Raw genomic sequence first — 20913 nt, 5'->3', positions numbered from 1 at the left:
AGGTGCAGACCAAAGGGCTTTATTGGAGTGGTGACTTATTTAGCGTTGGCAGCACGATCGGCCACAGCTGCCACGAGCGCGGCCCCTTTCCCTGAGCCATCCTCTGATAGCATGAAGGTCACATTGCATTTGGGTGCCAGGTCCTTCAGTGTCTTCTGGAGGTTGTCAGAGAAGCTAGGCAGGACAGGAGGGGAGGGTGAGGACTGATGCTACCACCCTATGCACACCATGCCTCCCACCACAGACCCCTTCATAGGGCAAGGATGGGTGCCTGCCACCCCTGGCCCCACTCACCATGGGTGCAGCTTGTACAGAGTGCCATCCACCCCAACAGTGACAGACAGTTGGTCCAGGCCCCGGTTCTCGCGCATCTTCTCCACCACAGCAGCCAAGCCAGCAGCGCAGAGCTGGGCTGCCCTTAGGGACACAGCCTGGCACACCTCCCGCATCAGCACGCTGTCCTCAAAGTTGGCATCGAGCTCCAGTTCGTTCAGGATGGCTCGTATCTGACGCAGGGCCAGCCCGTTGCTGCTCCGGAGCAGTGCCACTGTTAGCAGCGGAGTCCCCATCCCCATCACTGTCCCCCATCCCTTAAGCATCACCCTGCCTGTGCCACATCACTGCAGCCTGGCCCCTCTCATGGAGTTCTGATACTCCCCACCCAGATTCAGGGAACCCACGGGAGCCAAACACTCACAGCTCAATGGTAGAGAGGAACTTGGTCTGGAAGATGTTCCTGGTCTCAAGTTTGGGGCAGGGTCTGCCTTTGAATAAGAGCTGTTTCTCTACCATTGCCATCAGGATCTGACGCACGATCTCGCCCAGGTACATGCCGCTGATGAGCTTCTCAAACCTATCCAAGGCACAGCCTCAGCTAGGCACAGCCACCCCCCCCAGCCCCCTCTGCCCCAGGGCCCTCACCCACCTCTGCTTGCCCGGGTTGATGGTAGTTTCATCCACCACCTTGTCGAAGTGGGTGAAGAGGTGGTCTAGGCAGCCGTTGTCCCCAAAGGCCCCCCACTCCATGTTGATGCACATGCGGCCCTGGTCTCCCTCCACAGTGCCCACGTTCCTCATCTCCTCCATGTAACAGGCATTGGTCCCTGTCCCTGCAGGCCCCGTGCTGGTGTCACCCCCACTGCAGTTCTAGCAGAGACATGTGGCCATGCCACATGGAATAGGGTGGTGGTGAGGAGATGGGGGAACCTCCTGGATGCAGAGGTGCTCCTCACCCACAATGAGGCCGATTTCACATTTGGGGTCATCGTAACCACAGGCCATCATGGTTCCCACTGTGTCATTGACCAGAGCCACCACCTGCATGCCTAAGTGCTGCCAAACAGGAGATGGGGACACGTGGTCCAGTGGCACCCAGACAGCTCCTGAGGCTGGCACTGCTTGGGGTCCAGTGGCATCCAGACAGCTCCTGAGGCTGACACTGCCTGGATGCAGGGTGTACCCTGGGGACAGGGACAGGCCAGCAGACATTCCCTACCTGTTTGCGCTTGGCAGCGTCCCGCAGTAGCTGGACAACGTCCTTTCCCACACAGCCTGAGGCGCTGAAGCCTTTGGTCCAGGTCAGCAGCAATGCCTGCAAGAGAGGCAGGCGCAGGGGCCAGGGTAGCTGCCTCCCACCACGTCCTGGGGTCCTTCCCACCGTTCTGGTGCTGGAGCCACCCCCTCACCTTATCCAGGCCCACTTGCTGGCAGGGGAAGGAGAAGGTGAAGCCGAGGGGCAGCATCTGTGTCACCAGATTCTGTTTCATCTGGAAGTCTATGATGCAGTCAAGGATGTGGTCAAAGAGCTGTGGATAGTCACTGTGGTCAGCATAGCCTAGGCTGGGGCAATGCTGGGGGGCCTCTCCCAGCCCCATTGTGGCCCCATGGAGAGCAGTAAGGGAGGCAATGCCCACTCCCTCGCCCCAGCCACTGGTCACAGCTCCTCAGCCTCACCTCCTCGCCGGTGCCCTGCATGATGGTAGCTGGGATGACGTAGATCTCGCTGGCCATGCTGATGCCCTCCTCTGTCACACGCACCACCAGCACACGAAAGTTGGTCCCCCCCAGGTCCAGTGCCAGGAAGTCGCCTCTCTCTGTGGGGAGCCAGCACAGTGCATTATCAGGGCCACGGCCTCCTCGGCACACTATTGCCAGTGTCCCTGTCCCTTACCGGTGCCATCGGGTGTGTGAGTAACATAGGTGGGCAGCATGCGGACAGATGCAGTGGGGTTGGTTTCCTTGCACAGGCCCCGGTCCATTTCCTGCCTCATCAGTGCCTGGACTTTCTCCAGGTCAGCACGGGAGAGCCGCAGCGGGGCCAGCACCTCGTCCACAGCACGGCGCTGGGCTGCCAGGCGCAAAGCCACTGCTGCCACCATGGCTGCCCCCCGCCCAGAGCCATCTCTCGAGGGCAGGAGAGTGGGCATGCACTCAGGGGCCAGTAACCTTGACACACTCAGCAGGATCTCCTCAAATCTGCCGAGGATGAAGAAGATAAGCATGGGCTGGGTGTGAGGCACCCCACTGGGGTAGCACCCCACTGGGAGCCCTGTGTTCCTCATCACCTGGGGTAGCCCGTGTACAATTCTCCTTCCACCCCGACGTTGACCATCAGCGTCTCCAAATCCCGGGTCTGGCACATGTAGCTGAGGATGGCAGCCAGCCCTGTGGCGTGGAGTGTGGCAGCGCGCCCCATCACTGCCCGGCAGATCTGCTGCACCCGGCCACAATCCCGCTCGTTTGGCTGCAGCCCCAGAGACTCCAGAACCTTCTTCACTTCAGTTATGCCATCCTCGTTGCTAGAAGGCAGATCATAGCCTTGCAGCAGCTGCAAGTCCACCAGCTCGCAGCCAGGAACACCCATCCATCACACCCCATCCTCCCATGGCAGCTCCTGATCATCAGATACTCACTTGATGATATCCAGAACATGCTTCATTGTGAACACTCCCTTCTGCTTCAGGACAGCAACATCAGCCCCAGTGAAGAGAGCTTTCTCAGCAGTCAGGGCAATCAGTGCGTGCCGGACAATCTCCCCTACGTACAGGGTGCCCACCATCTTCTCAAACCTGCGTGGGTTTGAGCCCACACGGGAGTCAGTCGTGCCTCCCTGGGCCCTCTAAGAGCACTCAGTAGCACTGCAGGGGAATGGGTGCTCCTGTTGGTGGGGTCTGACATGCTCAAGGATAGATGGGGTCCTTTCTGGGGGAGAAAGAGCACCTCTTCTGCCCAGGGTTGGAAGATTCCTTATCCACGCTTTCATCATAGGGTGTGAAGACATCATTCAGGATGCCATCGTCCCCAAAGCAGCCCCACTCAGTGTTGACACACATCCGCCCGCTCGTCTCGTCTGCTGTTTCCACCAGGTATGACTCGGCCATGAAGCAGCAGTTGGAGCCCTTGTCTGCAGGAGTGATGGGGCTGAGCACCAGCACAGCCCCCCAACACCCCCCACCATGGCACAGGCGGTGCCCACGTCTCACCTGCCACTATGCCGACCTCACAGGGCCTTCCCTCCATGCTGCAGGTCATCATGGTGCCCACGGTGTCGTTCATCACGGCAACGACCTCCACTTGGCGGAGCTGGCCAGGAGTAAATTGAGATGGTTTCCGGTCCTTCCACAAGGACAGCCAACTGCTACCCTTCCCACTGGCCCCCACCTCCTGTTTATTGATGGCTGACTGCAGCAGCTGCACCACGTCCTTCCCCACCACGCCACTGCAGCTGAAGCCCTTGGACCAGGAAAGGAGTTCTGCCTGTGGAGAGCATGGGGCAGAGCCATTGACCTCTGGCACCAGGATGGTTCATCTCCTCACTGCTGCTGTGCTCTGGTCACAGCCTGGGACAGGGCTCTCCCCCTCACCTTGTCCAGCCTTGTCTGCTGGCAGCTGAAGGGGAACACAAAGCCCAGGGGGAGGGTTGTGGCCTCTCTGATCTCAGAGGTGGCGGTCTCAGCCAGGAACTTGGACAGGCATTGTGCAATGAAGTCAAAGAGCTGCAAAGTCATGACCAGGGGTAAGGGCTGCTCACCTTACCCAGTACCCAGGCTATGGAGGGCAGCCTGGAGCTCCAGCACTGGAGCCCTGCTGAGCCTCTGTGATGCTGGGCAGCCCAGCACCAGCCACCCTTTGCCATGGCCTTCTCATACCGCTTCCCCCTCGCCCTGCATCATGCCCTCCGGCATGTCAAAGATCTTGTACACCATGTGGGGGCTCATGTTTCCATCTCCGTAGAGGGTCACCAACAGGGTCCGAACCTGGTTCTGGCACAGCTCTACCACCAGAAAGTTGCCCTTCTCTGTGGGGGAATAGAGGTAGTGTCAAGCAGAGACCTTCCCTGTGGCAGATCTCCTAAAATCTGCTCCTTGTCCTGTCCCAGGGGCAGTCATTCACCCATGGGAAAGGCTCCTGAGAGCCTGAGACTCTCAGAGAGGCCAAGGGAAGCTTCTGGCTACTGCCTCGGCACGGGAAGTGGCAGAGGAGAAGCTTATGGACCCCATAACTGATCCAAGAGTGGTTTACCCCTCCCCAACACCCCCAGGGCTGACTCCAGTAAGATGTGCAGGGCTGCTGGTTGCAGAACAGTTCATCCTAAGGCTGGGCTGCCTTACCAGTGCCATTGGGAATGGAGGCGATGTAGGTGGGCAGCATCCTCACTTTGGCCTGTGTATGTGTATGGCGGCACAGCCCCTTGCACATGTCCTCTATCATGTGGCCCTTCATAACATGCAGCCTCTCCAGTGGGATGCTGAGTGATCGCAGGGCTCGTTGTATCTGGGGATGGTGCATTAGGGCAGAGGTGCAGAGGCAAAGGGCAGGGAATGACTGCAGAAGGGATGGACCTTACCGGTGTGGCTTGGGAACTGTCCTGGGGCTGGCCCGGATTGCTCCCATAGATCCTGCATGGAGGGAGGTGGTGAGTCACTGAGCTCTGGCCAGCAGGACAGGACGAGGACAACTGCCTGCCCTTGCCCAGGCACACAGTGGGGCTGTACCCGGTTCTGCTCCCACCTGGCGTCCATCTCCAAGCTAAATGAGAGATCCGCATTCTCGTCCCTGGGCGCTACCCTCGCACTGCCTCCTCGATTGTGGAGAGGGCAGGTCTGTCCCATCAAGGTCATAGGGCCGAGCTCGGGGCCGGTGGAAAGAGCGGGTCTGCAAGAGGCCAAAAAACTGATGTGTCTCCCCTGCAACAACCTGAGAGGTCTGGAAAGCCTGAGCGGCCTCAGCCCCGGCCCCACAGCGGTCTCCGCAGGGCAGGAGCCGTTCACCGGCCCACGTACCGGCCGTCCGCGCCCCTTTGGTCTGCTCTGTCCGCCCCGCTGGACCGGCGCTCTTGGGACGTGGGCCGGGTGCCGCGGCTGCCCATGGTGGCGGGGCGGGGCCCGGTGTGTGGGGCCGGTGTGTTGGGCCAGTGGCGGCCGGGGCCGGTGTGTTGGGCCGGTGGCGGCCGGGGCCGGTGTGCTGGGCCGGTGGTGGCCGCGGCGGTTATGTGCAGCCGGTGCCCGTCCGTTGGTGTGGGGCCGGGGCGGGCGCGGGCGGGGCCGTTACTGTCGCCGTCCCCCTGGCAACAGCCGCGCCCCGGCTGGCCATTGGCCGCCTCGCCGCTAGCCAGCTCCGCCATTGGTCGGCCCGCCGCGAGCTGGCCCTGCCGCGGCCAATGAGCGGCGCCGCTCCGGGCCCCACCCGCGGGAGGGGCCGCTGCCCGCTGCCCGCTGCCCGTTCCCGTTCCCGTTCCCCGCTGCCCGTTCCCGACTCCCCGCTCCCCGCTCCCGGCCGGGCGGCAGCGCTGCTTGGAGCCCGCGGTGTAATGAGCTCCGCACCATTCGTCCCATTAATTAGGCAGTGGTCGCCCTCCCCTGTTCCCCGTGAGGATGCTTTCGGGGAGCAGGTCCCTCCGAAGCCCGATGTGCGAGGCAAGCAAAGCCCCGCTGCCTCCGGGGAGCAGGAGTACGGCCGAGCCGCCTGGGGACAGGGAAAGCACCAAGGACACGGGGACACCGCGGCCCTGGTTCCTCTGGTCCTTGCATCGGCTGACTGCAGCTGTCAGCTGGCACCAAGGTGCCCTCTTGCCACTCCCTGGCTAGGAATGTTAGTGCTGTGCTGCTGCATAGAGCACAGGACACTGCAGCCCCCTGGCTGAGCCCCCCCCACCAACCCCAGCTCCAGGAGAGGCCCGGGGAAGTGTGATTTGAGACCGTCTGCTGCTCCTCCTCTCTTCCCTCCAGCGCCCTCCCATTCCCCAGACAAATCCAGCAGAGCTCTGCCGTGGTGCTGCAGTTTCATAAAAACATACATAAATATATTTCCATTTCTGTAACAGAGAGCAAAGCTGCACAGGCACCTATAAAACACACAGCCACTTCTCCACCCAGCGCTCCCCACAGGTCGTATAAAACATATAAAAGGGGCGCAGGAGACAAAGGCTGCAGGTGAAGCAGGGAGCTGGGGCACAGGGAGCTGCTGGGTGTCCCTGCAGCATTGCCAGCCTCAGAACTTGTGCCTTCTCCGGCGGCAGCCCTTGGGCCGTTGCTGGCTGCCCGCATGGAGAGCCATGCGCGGCCCCGAGTCCACCACACCATCCATGGCTTCCAAGGAGATGCTGGGTTTCGCAGGGGAGACATGGAAAGGAAGGTGCTGAAGGGAGATGGGGCTGTCTGCCGACGACTCTCCATCAGCAGCTGAGAGTGTGGGAGAGGACTGTTGGTCTCCTAATCCAGTGAGGGGAGTCCCCGTGTCAGCACCTGCAACAAGAGCACACATCAGCCCTCCTGTGTGAGCCATGGGTGCTGCCAAGAGCACCTCTCCCCCCTCTATTCCTTCCGTCCTTGGATCCATGGAGGGAAGTGCTGGTGCACAGACACGGACAGCAGAACCCTCCCACATCCCCCAGGAAGGTGGACATATCTTGGTGCAAGGGCTCTAGTGTGGATCTAGTGGGCAAACATGCAGTGGGTACTGGCAGGAATGTGTGCAGCCCGCTGGGGAATGTTGACAGCCAGGTAAGCCCACAGCCTCCTTCTCTGCTCAGAAAGAACAGACCCTTCCAAGGGGAATTTGCTCTCCTGGAACAGCCCAGGCCAAGCGAGGACAAAAAGGGGAGAGCTAGGAAAGAGCAGCCCTGACCCAGCTAGGCTGGCACAGAAAGTTTTCCACCTTCAGACTTGCTCTCCGAGAGCTCCAGCATTCTGAGGAGTCCTCTCTCCTGTCTTCCAGTGTCCTGCAAGGAGAGGAGAACCACCATCACAGCACTGCCATGAGGGAACCCCTTAGCCAGGATGACCTCGTGGGCACTTGTTCCCCCAGCCCTCAGAGTCAGGCTGGGCAAGAAGGACTGCTGCTAATCCAGGGCTTACAGCCAGCCATGGGAAGGGCACTGCTTTGTGCCCAGCCCAATTAGTGCTCAAGCACAGGCAGCAGAGAGCAGCTAATCAAGCAGAACCTGGTAAAGAGGGAGGCCAGGGTACAAGATGCTACCCCCAAGCCTAGCCCCAGCCAGCAAGCACAGGGCTGTGATAAATGGGGGTATTCAGGTGCTCTGACACAGTGGAACACATCCCTTAGCACTGCATGTCCAAGGGCAGACTCCCACTTTGTCCAAGGGTATTGGTGCTGGAGGGAAGGGCCTTCCTTCAGGGCACAGCCAGAATAGGAACACACCTTGTGCCCTGTCTCTGCCCGGGAAGATGCAGCCATGCTGGTCACCACTTGGCCTGGCTGCTTTGAGCCTTCCTGGTCCAGCAAAGTTCCCTCTGCTGGCTGCTTCCTGCCCCCAGAACTGCTCTGGAGTGCACTGGGATCCTGGCTTTGGTGTTGGAGCTGCAAATCACCCCAAAATGCACTGCTGCAAGAAACTGCAAGCCAGTCCCATGCTCAGGCTTCCCTATTGAGCTGCCACCCCAGCAAAAGGCAGGGCCAGAGGTAACAGAGCCCTGCTGAACCTTCCCAAAGAGCCCCCTGGCTTCAGCATTTTTGCCCCACACCCTGTGCCTGCCTGCAGGACCCACACACCAGCCAGCTGTGGGGCGCAGGGACAGAGTCAAACAGCCCCCACAGAGCTGGTCACATGCAGGAGCAGCCATGCCCTGCAGTACTCTGAACCACACAGTGCTTGGCTGTATCCCAGCCAAAATCATCAACCAGAAATCTCATCATTTGCATCTGAATCCCCAAAGGCCTGAGGTCTGTGATGGATTTAAGGGATTATACAAAACTAAGACATCATGTTGCATCTTCATGCCATGAATCACATTTCTGAGCACAGGCAAAGCTGCAGCACTAAGATTTTGCCTGCAGGAGCCAGTAGGAAGGCCTGGAAGGACCCTCTGTATGCTCCCCTGGGACTGCCACGAGCAGGAAAAAGCACGGTGGGGGCTAACACCTGGAGAGTGACTGTGAGCCAGCTGCCACCCACGCTCCTGCCTCCCACCTCCTCTAGCAAGGCACGTTCCCCACCCCCAGCACACCTCCCCACCCCCAGCACACCTCCACCACACTCCCCCACAATTCTCCTGGGACACTGCTGTTCGCTCCCAGCACTGAGTAATTTCCCCTGCTCTGGCTCTAAAGCCTTCCCCGTGGGAATGGGCATGTGGATATCCAGAGAGGTTTGTCATGCTGACACTGGCCTCCACTCCATCGACATTCAGGCAAGGAAGGCTGCAGGACTGAGGTGTGCTGGCTGGCAGCAGGACAGCCCTGGCTGCCTGCCCACTGGAGAGGCTGCTGGCAGCTCTGCTGGATTAGCTCACCCCTGGGACCGGTGCTCTCGCACAGAGTCGTGGGAAGGAGGGCAATGAGTTCTCTGTCCACAGCACCAACAGGGACAGGCAATCCTACATCAGGTCAGCTCATCCCTGCCAACCAGGGAAACAGTTCCTGCTGCCAACCCAGTCCCACACCCAGCACAAAGCAAAGGGATGGTGTGCAGGGTCGCCCCTCACCTTGGCTCTTCGCAGCCTCCTGGTTCCCTGAGCTTGCCTAGCAGCCTGAAGGCAGCTGTCCACGTGCCTCTGATACTGCAGCAGTGGCACCAGTGACTTACAGAGGTAGCACTTCTCACACCTGCCAGGCAGCAAAGGACAGAGCACTGCATTAGGATTCACCCTGCGCCGGGCTCCCAGACGCCAGCAGTGACTCTCCTCCTCCAGGCCATGCCGTGGAGAAGACGTGTCACCAAATCCAGTCTCGCTCAGTGGGGTCAGCCCGGCACCAATCGCAAAGACTGAGTGATTATCAGTTTTCCCTGCCTGCTCCTCTGTACCCTGCTGCTGCAGCAGCGGGACAGTAATCAAATCTGCTCATCTAACTATCTCAAACACCACTGATTTCTCCCCAGACATAAAGCACCCTGTCAAAATCTACAGAAATGAAGTGCAAGGGTTTTGCAAAGGGGAGTTAAATTCTGCCTGAAAAGCAAACCAAGTGTGTTAAATCAGAGAGACATTTTACCAGGGCTGGATGAACTTGTCTGACTAGTAAATCAAGCCTTTCTCTGCACTGTCTCCATTTTACATCATGCCATGCGGGGAGAGGAATTGCAGAGCACATGCTCCTGCTAGGGGGTTGGCTCAGTCTATTTCTCAAACCCCCTCGTTTGGGTGGAAGATGCTCAGGCTCACACAGGACAACTGAGTGTTCTTGGGAAGAAGATTATTCTGGGTGAAAGGAGATGAAGGTCAGGCATAGATCTGCACAGCTACATTCAGTTCCACACCAGCTCTCAGCAGGGACTGAACCCTGCAGAAGAGGACACTGGCTCTCCAGGAGGGAAGCTACATTCAGGAATGGACTATCTCCAAGAAGAGACAAAGCCACCAGGGACCAGCCCCAGCAACATTGTGTTCAGTTTGATAGTGGCGCTCTCTGAGTGAAACACCCCAGGCTCTAAAATGCATATGGAGAGCCCCCATCGAGCAAAACTCTGCAGCACTTTTTCCCGTATTTTCTTTCCAGTCAGTGCTGATTACCCAGATAATGTGTCTAAACAGAAGCTGTCCTCTCTATAATTAGCCTAATTCCATTAGTGATGTTGCCATCCACTGTTTGTAACAGCAAAATTGCTTCCATAGCAGGGATTTTACTGTCAGATCCTCTCTTATGATGCTTTGTGTGGGTGGCAGGAGGAGGGGCTGCATGGAGAGAGATTAAACAAAGACACTGCTATTCTGAAAGTCTAATTTAATTAAGAATATCACTACAGGTGCCATGTTGACAGCCTCCATGTCCTGGCCTCTTCTTTTCCTGGGGTTACCACGCTCAAACCTCCCATCAGAAACTGGCTGAGTTAGCACCATTTTAGCTACAGCTCCCCCCAGAAGCCATGCGCCCCTGACCCGTCATGGATTGGGCTGAAAGGAAATCAGTGCAAAAATAAACAATCTGAGAACAGCAAATTCTTCTTGCTTCGGTTTAAATATAGCCAGCACCGCAACAAGAAGTACTGAGGAAAAGCAATTTCTTAGGGAGATGCTGTTATAAAGCCAACGGCCAGCATTTGTACAGGAATAAAGACATCCAGAGTCAAGCCAGAACAGAAGCACAGAAACAATCTTGGAGGAGCAGGCATACCTACTTACTTGTCAATGTCTAAAGATGGTGGGCTGCTTCCGCCACTAGCAGCTTTATTTCTTGCCTCTCTCTGACGCCGGGTGAGCACTGGAGGAAAAACAGAAAGGGTTAACAAAAAGGGTTACTACCATCCACCCCAAAGCACCCCTACATCATGCTCAAATGCACCAAGTTTCCATCACTTCCACTCAAAGCTGCAGCAGAAGTGATGGTAGAGGTGAAGAAACAGTGGACTGGGACAAGCAGGGTCTTCTTTCCTACAGAAGAGGTTGCTGGAAAAGTGTCTTTTTTCCTGGGGAATTACGGAAAAATTTACCTTTCCCAGACTGGGGAGCCAGCTGACCATTTCACACCTAACTTGCCAGAAACAGCTGGATCGACATTGTGTAGTTTACAGGAATTTCAGAGCTGGTGCACAGCAGTGTGATAGCCTGAGAGCAGCATTATCCAGCTGCTCTGGCAGCACAGCATTGCTCCCTGCCAAACCAGGCTCCCGTGCCTGCTGCAGGGAGGGACAGTGCCAGCTGTGAGCTCAGGGGAATGCAGAGCTGAGGCAAGGGCTGTGCAGAGACACCAGACCTTTGATAGAGAGCCTGGCTGGGAAGGGACACAGCTCACACTGGAAAGGGAAGGTTACAACAATTAGCCCATATTCATTGCTTTTCCACTGCCCATGTGAACTGTGGTGATGGGTGCTACTGTCCACAGACAGCCCTGGGAATCCCCTGGATGAAGATCTCTAGCAGGAGCAGTGCTGCTCTCCAGAAGCTCCAACCCATAGGTAGCCAGAGAGATCTCAGCTGAGCAGCTGGTGACGGGTCCAACCATTTCTGTTCCCCCAGCAGCGTTTCCCAACTGGCTCTGCAGGCATCTGCAGGGAGCACGTTGGAGTGTTGTCCCTTTCAGTTGAATTCCTCTCAGTGTATTCCTGTTGACATACCACCAGCAAAGATCCTCAGGGAACATTTCAGATAGCTTAGCTTGCTTCACCAGGGACGTTCAAGACTCCAGCTCCAAAACAGATGTCACAGTAAGCGTTCTCAGGCATGCTGGCTAAGGGGACAATGCAGGGAGCTGTTTCATGGCTTAGTGATGCTGCTTCCCATACTCATGAGGAGAAAAGTCTGACTCCAAGGTATAGGCACAACAAACCTGTTATTGTCAGCACATTATCTGTGATAAAGAAAGCGAAGTACAAAACTTTGTGCAGAACAAAGGGAATTCTTCTGAGTTTTAGCAAAACCCTATTTCCAGTGTTGGGCAACCCCAATATCTATCCACAATGCAACACATTCTTTCCTTTAGCAGCAATCACTGATCTGCAGCTACAACCAGCAATGCACTGTGAAGTGCTCAGGAGCTGTTGGGGCTGACAGGAGACAACCATGCTGAAGAAGCAAGCCCAAGCGTTTCCTAGGATGTGGGTATTGTCTCATAGGCGACGACTGACACCAACAGCTCATCGCTCACAGGAACTAAAGCAAACGTCTCTCTTTAACATAGCCTGGCCCAGATATGAAGTGGCAGCCTGACTAGAAAGACTGGTAACAATGGCCACCTCCCAGGCCATCCAGCCTCCCAAGAACCCAACCAACATGTGTGTTTGACAGCGTGCTGAGAACTGCTCTCCAAATCAGCGTGCGCTCGTTAATATTCTTTAACGAGCCTTGTGCACCAGCTCAGGTGTTAATCAGTTCTATTTTCTTCCAAAAGCAGTGAACACATCTGGCATAATGGGCCCATTAGAGATGTCTGGGACTAGCTCTGCAGCTGCCCAGAAGGAGACCCTCAGCTGTGTTGCTGGAAGAAGCAGCAGAGGAGAGAGAGTAGGGCCAGCTGGTGAGGCACAACCCCTGCCAAAACATGCTGGTTGCCCCCAAGAAGGGGGTTCAGCACACAGGAAAAGACCTGCCACAGGCAAAATCCCCATCACAGAGCAGTGCTGACCTGCTTGTGTGACAGGAGCCTTGTAACTCTCCCAAATGCAATGCTCTTTGCTGGGTCAGACATACTCCGTGGCCCGAGAACAACCTTTTCCCTGGCTCGGCATTTCTTCTGGTTGACAAGTTATTCTTGGCCTGTTTGGCTCCAGTGTTCACCCTGGGGAAGAGCAGCAAACCTTGCCCAGTATGGCCTTGCTATCAGCACACTCAGCCTGGGCACCTCCTGGGGCTGCCAGGTCTGGCTGGCACGTGGAGTGTTGATGTCAGAGCCACTGAGCTCCTCACCTTCCTGCTCAGCCCACCTCTGATCCACCAGCTCCCTGTGCTTACTACCAGCTGTGCCACTTCCCTGCAGGATCTATTCGTGCCTGGCTCATGGTCCCTTCTCAGAAGCCATGTAGTTTTCCTCTGCACCCATTTCATTACTCTTTCTGCTGTATCAGTGCCACTCCTACTGATGTCAAGAGCTTTTTAACAGCACCAGTGCTGCTGCTGAAGACTGACAGCTGCATCAAGACTGCATTTGAGCCTTTGGGAGGAAGGGATACACCAAATCCTCATTTTCCTGGGCTTGCTTGGGAACTGAGAATGTCGGATGCATGTAGATGGAGGGTGAGAGGCATTGAGTATGTCACAAAGCTCCAGAGTATTTGCTGTACTCAGTTGCAGCCAAGACTCGCTTGCAGACTGAGACCAGTGGATCCCTGCATTGGCAGCAGCAGCGGGTGATGGATGTGGTGACTCCAGCAGAGCCCTCTCACACAAGTGAGCCCCTTCAGTTGAGTGCATGAAGAAAGAGGGAACTGGCACAGAAATTATACAACTCCACTCATTCGCTTGGAATTAACACCAGTCACTGAGCTGGAAACGCAGGACCTCAGCCCTCCCCAGCCTGGTACAGCTAACACAACATCAGGCTCTTCTTTTTTATTTACTCAGATCACAGGAAAGTGGAAATTCATTATAAGATTTTCATGCTGCCCAGGTATACTGTGGTGGTCTGGGCATCCAGCCAGGGTGACCATGTACGTAGGGGAAGTGACTGTAGCTCATCTTGCCCAGCTGCTCATTTGAAAACTTGCCCTTAGATATCAGCCAGACTGAGCTGGCCTCCTGAGACCTAAGACTGAGAGACTTTGGTGCATGATTAGAAGAAGGAAGAAGAGAAGTAAAACCAGCAAGAACCCATTCTTTTGTAGTACTAAAATGAAAACCACTGACAGCTATAGTTTGCAGGACTGCAATTCTAGAGACATCAGGAGTAAGTCCAATTAATAAATCTGAAGACAGACAAGGAACCCCTGACCCAGTGCACCAAAGGAAAACTGAAGGCATCTTTTCTTAACAGATCAGGGCATGGCTTAGAGGGCATGACTCTCACACAAGGCTGTTGCTGTGCTCCCAAGGAAGCCAGCAGCCAGCCAAGAGCACACAGTGCTGCAGCAGTAGCAAACAGCTTCTGGACCCACACAGGAGCTGGCATTTGCTTCAGAAGACAGTTCTCTCACATCTTTTTTCTCCCCATGCATTAGCTTTACCTGTGGATGTTGTGCTAGTGGTGGATGCCAAGGTAACAGCCCTGGAAACAGAGTCCTTTTGTACCTGCACATCTGTGCCAGGCTACTGTCTGGCCTCTGCTCAGAGCTGAACATCATCTCTGCCAATTCAACCTAAATCCCACAGACCAGCCCAGCAGCTGAGAGCCCTCTGGGTGACAGCTGCCTTCCAACAGCTGTTGGAAACTGGCCCAAGGTGCCCCACGAGCCAGAGCCCCACAGGCAGGTAGGATTCTGCCCAAGCCCAGGAAGCCCATGGTACTGCAAAGAGTCTGGGTGCAAACAACACAGGTGCCTTAGACTGTTATGGCTAACAGAGCCTGGTCTCTACAGGGAAAATACTAGAATAACTGGCAATAGAAAACTCAAATTACTGTGATTTTGTCCCAGACCCATTGCTCTGCTTACAGCCATTATTGCAGAGAAAAGTCCCTTTTATTCCAGGCTGGTTTTCTTACAGGGGGATTGTTCTGAACAAGCCAGAACAGCAGAGTAGCAATTCCAAAATAACTACCCTTACAAACATCCCCAAGGAGACCAGCCTGCAAGCAGAATGAAGAGGCCAGCCTTGAACTCTGTCCTGCTGAAAGCCAACACCAAAGAAAATAACAAATTCCCTTGCACTGCCAAAGAATTCAAAGCCTTTTCCTGATCACGGTCAGGATTCCCCAGGATCAATGGATACACTCAAAGTCCAGCCAACAGGGACTGGAATACCACAGGGCCAAAGACATTCCTGCTAAAAGGCACACTAAAAATTCTACTCCATTTTGTAACACAAATAAGACCTTTATCAGTCTTGAGGAGGGGAGAGGAACTATGATAATTTGCGATTTGCCTGAGCCAAATGCTTTGCATCAGTAGCTGGGTTGTGCCTGCAGAGAGAACCTTCCACCAAAATTAAGCACCAGCCAGTATCAGCCTCTGCTCTGGCTCCTGTTATCTTGACAGGACCCATGTCACATCCCCAAGGATTTAGTATAGCAGGAACTCTTTACTTTAAAACTACATCAAGTCTGCATTAAGATTACATGGTGAAACTTCCTCCTGCTAGAGGAATGCAGAAGTTACAGCGCTTGTACTAGCTCTGATTTGCCCAAATTGCTTAAACATCATAGATTTAGGCTGCATTTAACAACCCAGTATGTAACTGAAAATTATATATTCACAGCCTGAAAAGTTAATCTTATTACAAGCTACTACTTTGATATTACCTGACATTGTGCTAACACAGATTTTACATTTCAGGCAGCAGCTAAAACATAACTTACTGAATACGTTGATAACCAACCAGTGTATTTGTTCACTTAAGCTCTACAAAGGTTGGCTATGGAAAACTGATATGAAAAAGAATATAAAGAGGATTAATATGGGCATTCTGACTGTGCTTCTATGCCTCACTCTTCACAGGAAGGAGAAAAATCCACACTCCCAGACTGATAGTTATCATTTTGCAATTTTAGCAAAACAAGAGGGACGCTTTTCTGCAGTCTCTGCCACCCGAACAGGCCATTTTTGCAAACAACAAATGTCAGACTTCATGCAGAGCACAGGCCATTCTTGGAGTAGTACAGAACATTCTCCCTTCTCAAGAGCTCTGAAGGACGACTGCCCACATGGCTCAAGCCTTCCATTTTCTACCACTGCCACATTCTCTGCAGGTCCTCAACAAAGCACACAATAGTCATCTTATAGACACATCTTATAAGTACTGCTTGAAGCATCCAGGACCAGATCCTGGGGTAATATTCAGGAGCTGATAATGTGGTGAATCATTGTGTGAAGTCAATCAGAAATGATGTCTCTGTGCAGGAGGTGCTGGAAATACCAGAACCTTCAACAACACTCTCCTGGGCAGAGTGAACAAACCTCCCCATAAGTCAAATATCTTGAGAGAGACAAGACTGCAGCACCTGCCTGCCAAGTAACAATAGGGAAAGGGGGTGAGCATGAGGAGCAAACAGGTGGAAGCAGCACTTGGCAGACCTGGAGCGTCCTGGCCAGGCTCCGGCGGCGCGGTGCCGTTGCAGTACATGGCGTGCACCTCGATCTCATCCGCTGGGAAGCCGTGGTCACACATCGGGCACGACACACGGCCAGCAGCTGTAGGGCTGCACTCAGACACAGTCCTGCCAGCATCTTCATCCCCACCAACCTAAGGAAGAAGAAGATAAATTAGCCAGACGGTTGCTTTTCTTTCTTTGCTTAAGTGCAGAGCTCCATGCTGTCTAGTAGTTACTTGCCCTCAGACTCAGATTTTTTTGGAAAGTTTTACTCTTCCTTCATCACATAGTGCTCAGAAATAACACCACTGGCTGAATAAACTGTGCTGCACTAATAACTAATTCTTCTTGCAAAGGCAACATGTCCTTCTGAATCATGGTGAAACTCCCTGCACAGCCATGCACACCGTTTAAGGCAAACATCACCTGCACTACAGTGGAAAAATGGTAAAGCTTCCATTAATCAGGAAATCTCAGAAGCGAAACTGATGGAAAATTCATGGGGCAAAGCAAGAGTTCAACACCTGACTTGTGCTCATCAGTTTCTGGACATGATCCATGCCACACAGGCAGCATTGTCTGGAAACACAGCTTTCCCCAGGATAAAAGGAGGCTGCTGTGGTGTTAGGAAGCCTGGAGAGATCACTGGAAGATCCTCCTTTATAGGGGAGGTGGCTGGTGCAGTCATGAGAGGGGACACTGACCAAGGAGAGAGGCAATACCATTAAAAATCTGTGTCACACAAAATTACTAGCAGAGGCTTTTCACCAGGGCAGAATGTCACAGCTCATGTACATTCTCAGGGTGCCATTACCACTTATGGACACTCTCTTTTTGCATTTATCACACAGCTGCAGAAGTGCTCCGCTACCAACCCACAGAGATCCCAGCCTGCTCCCTATGCCACTGACATTCCCAAATGCAGCAGACTGCAGCCATTTCACTCATAACTGCATCTCTGCCTAGTGAAGCTTGCTGTAAGATTTTTCCACATTTAAGAAAAAAACTTTCCCCTCCCCATGAAGATCATGGAAAGCTATTTAAATATTAACCATGTAGAGAAACCTATGGAAAAATAATATGGGAGAGGTTTCTGTTCTTAGAGCTAAGCAGTGACATGTAGACAGTGTGCAGCAAAACTGCTGTCTGCTTCCCTCCAACAGTATCATTTCAGGGAAGCAGTAATTGGGGTCAGCCAAGATGCTCCGTGCCACTGGAGCGCTTTGCTGTATTACTTGGTTTATTACTTCCTTTCCCAAATGAGGATCTGATCCTGATTTTTATGTCCTAAAGGGAAGGAGGGTGCTTTCTTGACTCAGAGGAGCTATGACAAAAATTGCAGGACTGGGCCTCAAACTGAGATTTCGACTCTCAAAACGCATTTCTCTCTGACACCAGCTGAAAGGCTACAACAGCAAGCCCCAGGAACATCCCTCATTCCCAGGGAGGCTCTCTGCCCTGAATTTCTGCAGAGGAGCTGCCACAAGAGTTCTTCCAGCCAAACACAGGCTGCTGAAGTACGTCACTTTACAGCATTAACACTCGTACCCCTCTCTCACATCTCAGTGTCATTACATCTTGTGAAGCCCTCACTGTGGGGCGTCACACTGAAGAGCCATAAAAAACAAGATGTGTCAAATATGAATGATCAGATCAAACCTGCACTACACAGACAACACACATAAAAAATATGATGGGAAAAGCAGCAGGCACTGCTCCTTCTAGCTGCCTTTTTTAAAGCAATCTTAGGAGATCACCAATTCTGCACACCCTGCCCGCCTACATTCGGTGGTAAATTACTAATTTTAAATGGAAATGCAACATTCTGTAACAAAAGATTGCTTGTAGAAAACCTTGCTGTAACAGTCTGGAAAACCTCAACTGCAGAACCAATCACCCCTGTCAGAGCCAGAGACAGTTGCCTCTGCTTTTTAACAGAGGAAATTGCCTACAAGACATAGTACTTGCAGCCAACAGCCAGCCAAGAGCAATGCTAGAGGCTGAGCTCAACAACCAGACTCCTGTGTCCTGGCTCAGCATCTGCCAGGAAGAAGTCAGTCCCAGTGGTCTCTGCTTGGCTCCTGCAAACCACTGATGCCATGGTAGCTGTTTCTGTTGTTTTCCTGGAGGGCTGCGGGCCCTGGTCTGGGACCTGCTGCCAACCATAATGTTGTCAAACAATCCCTAGGAACCAGCTCCCCACCACCTTGTGCCACCCAGGCAGAGGTGTGAGACACAGGGCACCCTCTGCAAAGCATAAGGGGACAAGGCAGGGTCCTGGCCACAGCCAAATGGGTCAGAAATGTGCTTTGGTGGCCATCCCAGATCGCCTCTCTCCTTGCTGCAGTCCCTAATCGACTGAGCAGTGCTTGGAGATACCTGCAGAATGAAAGGCACACGAGAGCAGAAGATGGTTTATTAAGAGGCCTGTGAGAATGAGACATTGGAACTGCAGACATGCTGTACAAGCTGCAAACTCCCAGAATGAGCTTTCCACAAATGAATCCTCTTGTCAAGAGCTGTACGATTCAGTATTCATGCACCCTGCGCCAGAGGAGTACTTGGCAACCCCTTTGATATCGCTCTCTAAATTAATAGACAAAAGGGGGTTTTATCAGGAGCAGGAACTGAAGTCAGATGTTGGTACAGTGACAGCTGCAAAGCTGCTGTGCAGGTGTGACAACATGGGGAAAGGGGCTGCACACAGTGCACATCTGCAGCAAGAGGTAAGAGGATGGCCCTGCCACTGACTTACCATTACTATTAATTATTAGTGCACAAAACTCAAGATTCCCAAATTCAGGACACTCTGCTTGGCCTGAAAACCACCAGCAGCCCATAACACTTCAAGCACATCCTTATACTAGTCTCATCTCTGGGTAAAGCCCTCCTCTTAGTCTCTTGGATATGGTCTGTGGAGAGCAAACTGGAGTTCAGAGCACTGTAACAGGGAAAAGCACATGACAGCACAAGTGACTGAGGTTTACTTGGACTCCCCTCAGAGCTCCTGGGGTCCATCTGAATCGCTGAGCATCACAGCATGTACCCCTGAGCATGGGCAAGCAACAGCACTGCCGCCCACGCTGATGGCATCCTCCAGCTCAGCAGCACTGGGATATAAAAGAATGGGCTGGAATTGATAACAGCTCTCCAGCTATAGGACTGAAAGGCTTCAGAAGCAGCTGCATGCAGTCCCCAGCCAAAAGGGACTGGAGATATGAAGCAGCAGAGAAAAGCAAAGAGGGAAGTGTTTGTGAGGATCCAAACAGCAAAAGTCCAAGCTTCCAGCTACCCAAAGGGAAATGCCAGCACAGCTCAGCTGAACCGAGGTCTAAAAGGTAGGACTAGAAACGAGACTCTTCAAGCTCTTTTACCTGCATAGGTGCATCTCTGCTGTCTGAACAGAGCTCTCCTCTCTCCTCCTCAACAGCTTCCAGTGGGCTTGGCTGTGTCTCTGCAGAAAAACACCTCCACGTCAGCACAGGTTTGCAGCCCCCAACTATCTCCTCACTTGTTGATATAGCTTAGTCCTTAATGCGTTTTAAGAGTTTTCACAGTTTCAAAATGTTCTTTAGACTTGCCACAAATGTTATCAGACAAAGTGCAACAACACAGCCAGATGAGGGGTTAAAGTCACAGCATGGTAGTGTGAGGATAAAGGCACTGCAGCTTTGAAGCTTCATGGGGAGTGAGATTAGACGCAGGGAAAGTGAGTGAGGCACTTGCTGGGATGGAGACAAAGCAAGAATAGAGCTGCTCTCACGTTGAGACAAGCAGAGCTCCCATTCCATGGTCTGTCTCACAATCACACCTTCTTTAGACTTCCACATCTTCGTCAGCAATAAAATATGCCTCCAAGCACCACCATTACCTACCCTGCTACAGCTGCTTGTGAATAGGAGCAGCCTCTTCATTATTTTTCTCACTTAAAACTCTGGACCAGAAATCTCAAGCAGGGTAGGAGAGACCAAGGAAGGAAAACTCCTTAGTCCCTAAACATGTTTAATTAATGTAAGACAAAAATTATTTCAGCTCTCATGCTTTACATATTATCTTGACACTGAAAAATCTGAAAATTTGATTGCATTGCAGAGACACTTTGTTTTGGGTGATCCCTCCATGCCCAATGCACATCCAGGTGTCTCTTCAGTAAGTCTCCAGCAATCCCTGTCACAGAACTGTCTTAGAAGAAATGGGTTCAAAACTAGAGGATCAAACTATATTACCTGAATAATTTTAGTCTTGAAAAATTGAGATGGGAAAGAAATCTCGTTTTGTTCAAATAACTTGAAAATTCTCTTTTCTCTGAATTTCCTAAGCGTGTAACTTTCAGTACAAAACTCATAACAGTCTCAAGTGCCTCTTACCTGGGCAAATAGAGATCTCTTCTTCAGCAGAGTTTTCTGTGGCAATATCTGGGCTCCTTTTACTGCCAAGTGGGGTCATTGTGGAGATGCTGTTCAAAATATAAATATAACGTGAATCTCAAATCCAGTAGGTGTGAGGGCCACACCTGCCTTTCTCACACAGTTCCAAACAGCAGACGATGCCATAATTTCCAAGTGCTCAATTTGCCATAATTTCCAAGTGGTCAATATCTGACAGCCAAAAATGACCAGGATAACAGCAAAATATGGGTCTAAAATGCCATCCTAAGCAAAAGCCCCAAAGGGAACATTTTTTTTCTTCTAGAAAGACAGAAAGGGTAATTATCTTTTGTCAAAGGAGCAAAAATACCTGCCCACAACTGTGGGACTCTGGGAGAAGATGTGGGAGTTTCTGTGCCTTTTTCTGTCTGGGGAAGGAAATCCTCACAGGGGAAGGACAGACCTGTTTTATCCT

General features: G+C 53.0%; 2 protein-coding genes across 8 annotated transcripts in view; both read right to left on the bottom strand.

The window, feature by feature from the left end:
• Window positions 1–3: 3 nt before the first annotated feature.
• On the bottom strand, window positions 4–5564 carry HK3 (hexokinase 3). The gene is made up of 20 exons (XM_056502146.1): window positions 5283–5564; window positions 5011–5154; window positions 4847–4898; window positions 4611–4773; window positions 4149–4297; window positions 3864–3995; window positions 3661–3756; window positions 3483–3582; window positions 3220–3403; window positions 2913–3068; window positions 2565–2798; window positions 2171–2475; window positions 1954–2093; window positions 1686–1805; window positions 1496–1591; window positions 1233–1332; window positions 926–1109; window positions 698–853; window positions 295–528; window positions 4–174 (listed from the first exon to the last, which is right to left on the bottom strand). Exons 1-20 carry the CDS (start codon window positions 5366–5368, stop codon window positions 36–38), a joined length of 2970 nt encoding a protein of 989 aa, XP_056358121.1. The 5' UTR covers window positions 5369–5564; the 3' UTR covers window positions 4–35.
• Window positions 5565–6274: 710 nt separating this feature from the next.
• UIMC1 (ubiquitin interaction motif containing 1) overlaps window positions 6275–20913 on the bottom strand; it is a 39548-nt gene continuing 24909 nt past the window's right edge. For 3 of the 7 annotated variants that reach the window (XM_056502160.1, XM_056502159.1, XM_056502161.1), the window contains exons 7-13: window positions 20439–20527; window positions 19446–19525; window positions 16055–16223; window positions 10578–10656; window positions 8943–9063; window positions 7156–7219; window positions 6275–6743 (exon numbers count right to left, since the gene is read on the bottom strand). In XM_056502160.1, the coding sequence (XP_056358135.1) occupies window positions 6490–6743; window positions 7156–7219; window positions 8943–9063; window positions 10578–10656; window positions 16055–16223; window positions 19446–19525; window positions 20439–20527 (856 nt within the window). In that variant the 3' untranslated portion in view covers window positions 6275–6489. Of the gene's footprint in view, window positions 6744–7155; window positions 7220–8942; window positions 9064–10162; window positions 10350–10569; window positions 10657–16054; window positions 16224–19445; window positions 19526–20438; window positions 20528–20913 lie in introns of those variants that run through there. The other 4 variants (XM_056502162.1, XM_056502164.1, XM_056502165.1 and 1 more) reach the window with 4 other exon arrangements.

The sequence above is a fragment of the Oenanthe melanoleuca genome, chromosome 13 (genome assembly GCF_029582105.1).
Source record: "Oenanthe melanoleuca isolate GR-GAL-2019-014 chromosome 13, OMel1.0, whole genome shotgun sequence".
Lineage (NCBI taxonomy): Eukaryota > Metazoa > Chordata > Aves > Passeriformes > Muscicapidae > Oenanthe > Oenanthe melanoleuca.
Note: the sequence above shows the minus strand (reverse complement) of the source record. Positions and strands in the feature narration are given on the sequence as shown.